Genomic DNA, 10,756 nt, shown 5'->3' on the forward strand with positions numbered 1-10,756 from the left:
TCTCATGTGTGTGATTATAATCCAGGATTCGGACCTCACATACTAATATAAGAGTTTCTGCTTAATAAAATGCTTCTTTACATCTCACCAATAGATGTCTCTAGTGAAGTTCTAGTGATTCAAGAACAAGGTTTCTAAATTGGTTCATATATATATATATGGAACTTCCAAGAATTTAAGTAGTGTGGTTGTCAATAATGGGTAGAATTGGTGAATGTTACACGTGTGTAAAGTGATCACTTAAACCAGCCTATGACGGTCGTCAGCCCCGTAAATGCCCAGACTTCCATATTCTTCTTCATCTTTGATGAGATGTCAAAAAATAACATGTTGGGTTTGTTGATTGGTCACCTAGTATGCTCGACTGTGGAAGCCATTTCCTGGTTATCACGTTTTCCGGTTTTGAGGGAAGGTCTTCTTCTAGCTTCCACAGCACCGTCTGCTCCAGGGTCGCGAAGAAGTCCAGTAGTCCCTGTTTCAGCTCTTCCGGAAGCCTGGAGATGTTTAGATTCCCACCCATGCTGAAGAATATGACTCCGTGTGGATTCGAATCCAGAATCCTTTGAAGATCCTAAAAGAAAATAATAATAAATAATAATAATAAAAACCCTTATCCGCACCCCAATGGTGCATAGGGCACTGCATCATATAAACGCAGTGTTATCTCGATCGTTAACACACGAAGGAAAGGTGATCAGCCCTCCGCTTCAGGTACCAGTCCAGGGTAATATTGAATAAATATTACAGTGAAAAAAATCACTTATATTTATTTTACCCCCCTTGGGAATTGAGCCCGGGACCTCCAGAACGGTAGCCGAGCGTGCTGACCATTACACTACGGAGGCAGACAGAAAAAGAATAAGAAATAAAATATTTAAAAAAAGACTGGAGGAAATGGAGGAAGGGGAAGAGGCCTATATCTAGCAGTGGAAGACAGAGGGCTCGTGAAGAAGACGAAGAAGAAAGGTTTTATTTTATTGAATATACATAGTTATATGTATATTTTATACGTCCGCCTCCGTAGTATTTGGGTAGTATGTTTTCTAGGGATGGAAAGATTGATAAAGACATAGAAAGGAGAGTGAATGCTGGGAACAGAGTGAATGGTGCACTAAAATCAGTTTTAGCAAATAAAAATCTATCAGCGGAAGCTAAACTGGCAGTACACAATGGAGTTCTGGTTCCAACCCTTATGTTTCCATACAAGCGAAGCATGGAGTTGGCAAAAGAAGGATGAAAACAGACTGAATGCAGTCGAAATGCGATCCCTCAGACGAATGTGTGGCAAAACGATGTTTGATAGATGTTCGAATGATGGAATAAGGAAAGAATGTAAGGCTGAGATAAGCATTATCGATAAAATTAAGAAAGGTGTGTTAAGATGGTTTGGACATGTGGAGCGTATGAGTGAAGAAAGAACGGTTAAACAAATTTATGAGGCGAATGTAGTTGGAAAAAGAAGCAGAGGACGACCGAGGAAAACTTGGCACAATCAGGTATGTCAAATACTTGAAAGCGGCCGGGTCAGGAGTCGTAATAATCGTCGGGTATGTATGAGGAGATGCATGAATGTAGAAGAGGCAAAGAATGTTTGCAAGGACAGAGTGGTGTGGCGTTCAATTCTCTCTGCCTACCCCTGCGGGGAAGCGGCGTGATGGTTAGTTAGTTAGTTAGTTAGCCTCCGTAGTGTAATGGTCAGCTCACTCGGCTACCGTACTGTATGTCCCGGCTCCCATTTCCAGAGGGGTGGGGTCAAATATGTAAAAAATATAAGTATAAAGCTTGCCTCATTCCGCCATAGATGTCTTTAATAAAATTCAAGTGATTCAAGCACTATGTTTCGAAAACGAACCATATATATGGAAATTCCAAGAATTTGAGTAGTGTGGTTGTCAATCATGGGTAGAATTGGTGAATGTTACACATGTGTAAAGTGATCACTTGAGTAGCCTATGACGGTCGTTAGCCCTGTAAATGCCCAGACTCCCATATTCTTCTTCATCTATGTATGTTGAGATGTCAATATATGTATATTTTTGTATTATTTTGTCCACCTCCGTAGTGTAATGGTCAGCGCGCTCGGCTACCGTTCTGGAGATACTGGGTTCGATTCCCAGGGGGGTCAAATAAATATTAGTGTTTTTTTTCACTCTAATATTTATTCAATATTACCCTGGACTGGTACCTGAAGCGGAGGGCTGATCGTCTTTCCTTCATGTGCAAACGATCAAGATAACACTGCGTTTATATAACGCAGTGCCCTATGCACCATTGGGGTGCGGATAAGGGTTTTTATTATATTATTTTATTATTAAATATTTATTCAATATTACCCTGGACTGGTACCTGAAGCGGAGGGCTGATCACCTTTCCTTCATGTGTTAACGATCAAGATAACACATGAAGGAAAGGTGATGCGTTTATATGATGCAGTGCCCTATGCACCATTGGCGTGCGGATAAGGGTTAAAAAAAATAATTACAAAAAAAAATTACCTTAAAATTCAAGTGAAGAATACAGTACCGACCTGAGGTAGCGGTGTCGGATTATGCAAATGATGACCAGCCACTTCTATGACGTTTGGAAGCAGCGGAAGTCCGGGGCCTATGGAAGAGTGGCTGTTGAGGAAGGCCAAGGCAACTTGATCCAGTAATTGGGAAAACGGAATCAGCCTGGACTCTTCAGGAAAGTAGCTGTTATAGACCCATCTCTGTAAAGGCTTCTCTAACAATCTGGAATTATACATGATAAAAATAGTGTAGGACATATCACTCACTCCTTTCAAGAACGTCATAAATCAAAAAACTTGATTTTTCAGGAGAACGTTTTTAAAGTTTAAAAATATAATACAATGTGTTAAAAATAAATATTAAGCCACTTATTGAACTTTTTACTGTGCAACAGACCTTTTTAGGTAAAACCTGAGGGTTTTTTCTCCATTTGAAAAATATTAAGTATATTTAAAAAAATAATAAAACAATACCTTTTCTTCAAAATGCAAAAACAACACTTTCTGCCCTGTAGCGGGTAAATATTAAGTTAAAAATATGCCGCTTTTGCTGGGATATAGTACATTTTCTGGGCATTCCAAAAACATGCACAACTGAAAATTGACGATTTTTTATTTATGACGTTCTTGAAAGGAGTGAGCGATATGTAACATACACCAAGCTAGGACAAAATGCCGAACCCTCTTCTAGTGGAACGGAAGGGCTGCTGAGGACAGTCAGCAGTCCGCCTTCTCCTGAGGAGTGCAACGTGGTATCATACATGATAAAAATAGTGAAGGACATATCGCTCACTCCTTTCAACAACGTCATAAATCAAATATCGTCAATTATTAGTTGTGCACGTTTTCGAAATGCCCAGAAAATGTACTATATCCCAGCAAAAGCGGCATATTTTTAACTTAATATTTACCCGCTACAGGGCAGAAAGTGTTGTTGTTGCATTTTGAAGAAAAGGTATTGTTTAATTGTTTTTTTTACTATACAGACTTACATATTCTTCTTCATCTATGTTAAGATATAATTTTTTTATATACTCACTGATATAACAGCTCGTCAAAAAAGAACATGGCAGTGTTGATGGACCTTTGGAGAAGGCCCATTTGTAGTGCGTAGGGCAGGAACGCGTGAGGTATTGCAGCCGGGGAAACCAAATTGGACATCGTTCTGGCGATGCAGTGTGGCAGCCCCACAGATGAGCTGATGATCACGGGACAACCAAATCTGACGCCCAACCTGAAACCAAAACATCCGTTAGAAGTGAAGCTTCATAGTCCTGGTTCCAACCCTGATATATGGAAATGAAAAATGGAGTTAGCAAAAGCAAGATAAAAGAAGACTGAATGCCATCTCTCAGTGTGGCAAGACCATGTATGGTAGATGTTCCAATGGTGATATAAGGAAAGGGTGCAAGGCTGAGATGAGCACTATCCAGCAAACTAAGGAAGGCGGCTTGGGATGGTTTGGGAAGGATGAGAGTAGACTGGATGCAGTCGGGATGCCATCTCTCAGTGCGGCAAGACCATGTATGGTAGATGTTCCAATGGTGATATAAGGAAAGGGTGCAAGGCTGAGGATGAGCACTATCCAGCAAAGTAAGGAAGGCGGCTTGGGATGGTTTGGGAAGGATGAGAGTAGACTGGATGCAGTCGGGATGCCATCTCTCAGTGCGGCAAGACCATGTATGGTAGATGTTCCAATGGTGATATAAGGAAAGGGTGCAAGGCTGAGATGAGCACTATCCAGCAAACTAAGGAAGGCGGCTTGGGATGGTTTGGGAAGGATGAGAGTAGACTGGATGCAGTCGGGATGCCATCTCTCAGTGCGGCAAGACCATGTATAGTAGATGTTCCAATGGTGATATAAGGAAAGGGTGCAAGGCTGAGATGCGTTGCGTTAACATGAAACTACATGTTAACATGGAAATTGAATTTATTATTTACCTTGCTTATTATGCACAAGGTTTATAGATCATTTAGTGGATTTTTGTTTCTTCCAGCTAATTAAATATGTTTTTATTTGAATCTGTGTTGGGACAGGAGGGATAATCTAGTGTGGGCCAATCAGGAACTTGTCAGCATTTGGCCATTGCTGGGAGGAAACCACGTAGAACTCCTCAGGAGAATGCAGACTGTTGACTGTCATCAGCAGACATCTGTAGTAAGCCTTACTCACCCAATCATGGCGTCGTTCATAAAGTGCTCCGTAACAACTAGATCAAAGTGCTCAGACTTGTTCCCCAGGAGATCTTGCACCTCGGCGTTGTTCAGCAGGAGCTTGGAGTTGTTCATGGCAGCAAATGTTGACAGCAACAGCATAAGGAACACGGGGACATTCACCAAGTCGAAACTGTCAAATCCCACTGAAAATCAATACATAAAATGTGGAGGTCCTCACCAAAAGTTACATTACCAATATTGCACAAAATTCTTTAAATGCAAATCTGTTCTATAATTAAAATGTAACTTTATTTTAAAATCACTACAAAACTAAGTAACCATAACGCATATATATATATATATATATATATATATATATATATATATATATATATATATATATATATATATATATATATATATATATATATATATATATATATATATATATATATATATATATATATATATATATATATATATATATATATATATATATATATATATATATATATATATATATATATATATATATATATATATATATATATATATATATATATATATATATATATATATATATATATATATATATATATATATATATATATATGTATTATGCAGCCCAGAGTGCCTCAGCTATTGGTGTTATTTTTGACACCTCATCAATTCGTTGCGTGCCCTGTGCACCACTTATAGCGCTTATAGAGACTATATAAAAGTACTAACTAACTATCTAAAAATCACGCCGCTTCGCCGTAGGGGTAGGCAGAGAGAATCGAACGCGACACCACTCTGTCTTTGCAAACATTCTTTGCCTCTTCTACATTCATGCATCTCCTCACACATACCCGACGATTATTACGACTCCTGACCCGGCCGCTTTCAAGTATTTGACATACCTGATTGTGCCAAGTTTTCCTCGGTCGTCCTCTGCTTCTTTTTCCAACTACATTCGCCTCATAAATTTGTTTTACCATTCTTTCCTCGCTCATACGTTCCACATGTCCAAACCATCTCAACACACCTTTCTTAATTTTATCGATAGTGCTTATCTCAGCCTTACATTCTTTCCTTAAAATCACTATAAATATTATATTATATAAATAATAAATAAAACCCTTATCCGCACCCCAATGGTGCATAGGGCACTGCGTCATATAAACGCAGTGTTATCTTGATCGTTTACACATGAAGGAAAGGTGATCAGCCCTCCGCTTCAGGTACCAGTCCAGGGTAATATTGAATAAATATTACAGTGAAAAAATCACTCATATTTATTTTTACCCCCCCTGGGAATCGAACCCGGGTCATCCAGAACGATAGCCGAGCGTGCTGACCATTACACTACGGAGGCGGACAGATTATATTTTAACTTAATTATAATGTCTACCGGTTTCCAAGCTAACCGCTTCTTTATCAAGACTGATTAATACTAAAACACTATCTACTCAACAAAATTCAAATTATTTTGATGGTTAGGGAAAGGAGCTTGGGTAGATCTCAAGTGGGTTTATTTTTTTGTTGATTGGTAGTCACAGTATATCGCCTACTCCTTTCAAGAAGGTCATAAATCAAAAAACTTGATTTTTCAGGAGACCGTTTTTAAAGTTTAAAAATATAATACAATGTTTCAAAAATAAATATCTAGCCGCTTATTGAACTTTTCACTACGCAACAGATCTTTTTAGGTAAAACCTGAAGATTTTTTCTAAATTTGAAAAATATTTAGTATATTTCAAAAAATAATTGAACAATACCTTTTCTTTAAAATGCAAAAACAACACTTTCTGCCCTGTAGCGGGTAAATAATATGTTAAAAATATGCATTTTTTTCTGGGATATAGTAAATTTTCTGGGCATTCCGAAAATATGCTCAACTGAAAATTGACGATTTTTGATTTATGACGTTCTTGAAAGGAGTGAGCGATATATAAAAACACTTCTCCATCAAGTACAGTAATTACCTCTTATTGAAGATATTTCTGGAACAATGATCTGTTTATAAGTGGTATTTTTGGTGTGGTATCCACTGATATATGTTACCTACAAAATAATAAAAAACATTTTACTTTTATAAACTTAAAATTGAAATTTTGTTTCAACCACTTTATCAGTACTGCAAGCACCTCGTGACGCGTCGCGGAGGTCATTAATGGAGTGGGTGGGTATTTACCTCGTGACCCCCTTCGTGCAATATATCCGCTATAGACTTCATGAGCACGTGGTGGCTTCTCGTGTATGCCGGACATACTGCGAGCACCTCGTGACGCGTCGCGGAGGTCATTAATGGAGTGGGTGGGTATTTACCTCGTGACCCCCTTCGTGCAATATATCCGCTATAGACTTCATGAGCACGTGGTGGCTTCTCGTGTATGCCGGACATACCGCGAGCACCTCGCGGAGGTCATTAATGGAGTGGGTGGGTATTTACCTCGTGACCCCCTTCGTGCAATATATCCGCTATAGACTTCATGAGCACGTGGTGGCTTCTCGTGTATGCCGGACATACCGCGAGCACCTTGTGACGCGTCGCGGAGGTCATTAATGGAGTGGGTGGGTATTTACCTCGTGACCCCCTTCGTGCAATATATCCGCTATAGACTTCATGAGCACGTGGTGGCTTCTCGTGTATGCCGGACATACTGCGAGCACCTCGTGACGCGTCGCGGAGGTCATTAATGGAGTGGGTGGGTATTTACCTCGTGACCCCCTTCGTGCAATATATCCGCTATAGACTTCATGAGCACGTGGTGGCTTCTCGTGTATGCCGGACATACTGCGAGCACCTCGTGACGCGTCGCGGAGGTCATTAATGGAGTGGGTGGGTATTTACCTCGTGACCCCCTTCGTGCAATATATCCGCTATAGACTTCATGAGCACGTGGTGGCTTCTCGTGTATGCCGGACATACCGCGAGCACCTCGCGGAGGTCATTAATGGAGTGGGTGGGTATTTACCTCGTGACCCCCTTCGTGCAATATATCCGCTATAGACTTCATGAGCACGTGGTGGCTTCTCGTGTATGCCGGACATACTGCGAGCACCTCGTGACGCGTCGCGGAGGTCATTAATGGAGTGGGTGGGTATTTACCTCGTGACCCCCTTCGTGCAATATATCCGCTATAGACTTCATGAGCACGTGGTGGCTTCTCGTGTATGCCGGACATACTGCGAGCACCTCGTGACGCGTCGCGGAGGTCATTAATGGAGTGGGTGGGTATTTACCTCGTGACCCCCTTCGTGCAATATATCCGCTATAGACTTCATGAGCACGTGGTGGCTTCTCGTGTATGCCGGACATACCGCGAGCACCTCGCGGAGGTCATTAATGGAGTGGGTGGGTATTTACCTCGTGACCCCCTTCGTGCAATATATCCGCTATAGACTTCATGAGCACGTGGTGGCTTCTCGTGTATGCCGGACATACTGCGAGCACCTCGTGACGCGTCGCGGAGGTCATTAATGGAGTGGGTGGGTATTTACCTCGTGACCCCCTTCGTGCAATATATCCGCTATAGACTTCATGAGCACGTGGTGGCTTCTCGTGTATGCCGGACATACCGCGAGCACCTCGCGGAGGTCATTAATGGAGTGGGTGGGTATTTACCTCGTGACCCCCTTCGTGCAATATATCCGCTATAGACTTCATGAGCACGTGGTGGCTTCTCGTGTATGCCGGACATACTGCGAGCACCTCGTGACGCGTCGCGGAGGTCATTAATGGAGTGGGTGGGTATTTACCTCGTGACCCCCTTCGTGCAATATATCCGCTATAGACTTCATGAGCACGTGGTGGCTTCTCGTGTATGCCGGACATACTGCGAGCACCTCGTGACGCGTCGCGGAGGTCATTAATGGAGTGGGTGGGTATTTACCTCGTGACCCCCTTCGTGCAATATATCCGCTATAGACTTCATGAGCACGTGGTGGCTTCTCGTGTATGCCGGACATTCTGCGAGCACCTCGTGACGCGTCGCGGAGGTCATTAATGGAGTGGGTGGGTATTTACCTCGTGACCCCCTTCGTGCAATATATCCGCTATAGACTTCATGAGCACGTGGTGGCTTCTCGTGTATGCCGGACATACTGCGAGCACCTTGTGACGCGTCGCGGAGGTCATTAATGGAGTGGGTGGGTATTTACCTCGTGACCCCCTTCGTGCAATATATCCGCTATAGACTTCATGAGCACGTGGTGGCTTCTCGTGTATGCCGGACATACCGCGAGCACCTTGTGACGCGTCGCGGAGGTCATTAATGGAGTGGGTGGGTATTTACCTCGTGACCCCCTTCGTGCAACATATCCGCTATAGACTTCATGAGCACGTGGTGGCTTCTCGTGTATGCCGGACATACCGCGAGCACCTTGTGACGCGTCGCGGAGGTCATTAATGGAGTGGGTGGGTATTTACCTCGTGACCCCCTTCGTGCAATATATCCGCTATAGACTTCATGAGCACGTGGTGGCTTCTCGTGTATGCCGGACATACTGCGAGCACCTCGTGACGCGTCGCGGAGGTCATTAATGGAGTGGGTGGGTATTTACCTCGTGACCCCCTTCGTGCAATATATCCGCTATAGACTTCATGAGCACGTGGTGGCTTCTCGTGTATGCCGGACATACCGCGAGCACCTCGCGGAGGTCATTAATGGAGTGGGTGGGTATTTACCTCGTGACCCCCTTCGTGCAATATATCCGCTATAGACTTCATGAGCACGTGGTGGCTTCTCGTGTATGCCGGACATACTGCGAGCACCTCGTGACGCGTCGCGGAGGTCATTAATGGAGTGGGTGGGTATTTACCTCGTGACCCCCTTCGTGCAATATATCCGCTATAGACTTCATGAGCACGTGGTGGCTTCTCGTGTATGCCGGACATACTGCGAGCACCTCGTGACGCGTCGCGGAGGTCATTAATGGAGTGGGTGGGTATTTACCTCGTGACCCCCTTCGTGCAATATATCCGCTATAGACTTCATGAGCACGTGGTGGCTTCTCGTGTACGCCGGACATACCGCGAGCACCTCGCGGAGGTCATTAATGGAGTGGGTGGGTATTTACCTCGTGACCCCCTTCGTGCAATATATCCGCTATAGACTTCATGAGCACGTGGTGGCTTCTCGTGTATGCCGGACATACCGCGAGCACCTCGCGGAGGTCATTAATGGAGTGGGTGGGTATTTACCTCGTGACCCCCTTCGTGCAATATATCCGCTATAGACTTCATGAGCACGTGGTGGCTTCTCGTGTATGCCGGACATACTGCGAGCACCTCGTGACGCGTCGCGGAGGTCATTAATGGAGTGGGTGGGTATTTACCTCGTGACCCCCTTCGTGCAATATATCCGCTATAGACTTCATGAGCACGTGGTGGCTTCTCGTGTATGCCGGACATACTGCGAGCACCTCGTGACGCGTCGCGGAGGTCATTAATGGAGTGGGTGGGTATTTACCTCGTGACCCCCTTCGTGCAATATATCCGCTATAGACTTCATGAGCACGTGGTGGCTTCTCGTGTATGCCGGACATACTGCGAGCACCTCGTGACGCGTCGCGGAGGTCATTAATGGAGTGGGTGGGTATTTACCTCGTGACCCCCTTCGTGCAATATATCCGCTATAGACTTCATGAGCACGTGGTGGCTTCTCGTGTATGCCGGACATACCGCGAGCACCTCGCGGAGGTCATTAATGGAGTGGGTGGGTATTTACCTCGTGACCCCCTTCGTGCAATATATCCGCTATAGACTTCATGAGCACGTGGTGGCTTCTCGTGTATGCCGGACATACTGCGAGCACCTCGTGACGCGTCGCGGAGGTCATTAATGGAGTGGGTGGGTATTTACCTCGTGACCCCCTTCGTGCAATATATCCGCTATAGACTTCATGAGCACGTGGTGGCTTCTCGTGTATGCCGGACATACCGCGAGCACCTCGCGGAGGTCATTAATGGAGTGGGTGGGTATTTACCTCGTGACCCCCTTCGTGCAATATATCCGCTATAGACTTCATGAGCACGTGGTGGCTTCTCGTGTATGCCGGACATACTGCGAGCACCTCGTGACGCGTCGCGGAGGTCATTAATGGA

At 44.0% G+C, this 10,756-nt stretch overlaps 1 protein-coding gene across 1 annotated transcript; it reads right to left on the reverse strand.

The window, feature by feature from the left end:
- Positions 1-351: 351 nt before the first annotated feature.
- LOC148298509 (UDP-glycosyltransferase UGT4-like) lies at positions 352-6,953 on the reverse strand (the record flags this gene model as incomplete). The annotated part of the gene is made up of 6 exons (XM_088276828.1): positions 6,843-6,953; positions 6,634-6,712; positions 4,683-4,869; positions 3,549-3,743; positions 2,528-2,732; positions 352-571 (listed from the first exon to the last, which is right to left on the reverse strand). Coding segments are annotated over exons 1-6 (997 nt in total), but the record flags the coding sequence as incomplete, so codon positions are not given.
- Between the last annotated feature and the right edge of the window lie 3,803 nt (positions 6,954-10,756).

The sequence above is a fragment of the Brachycentrus maculatus genome, unplaced genomic scaffold (assembly GCF_059751285.1).
Source record: "Brachycentrus maculatus isolate JH-2025_06_01 unplaced genomic scaffold, ASM5975128v1 h1tg001925l, whole genome shotgun sequence".
Classification (NCBI taxonomy): domain Eukaryota; kingdom Metazoa; phylum Arthropoda; class Insecta; order Trichoptera; family Brachycentridae; genus Brachycentrus; species Brachycentrus maculatus.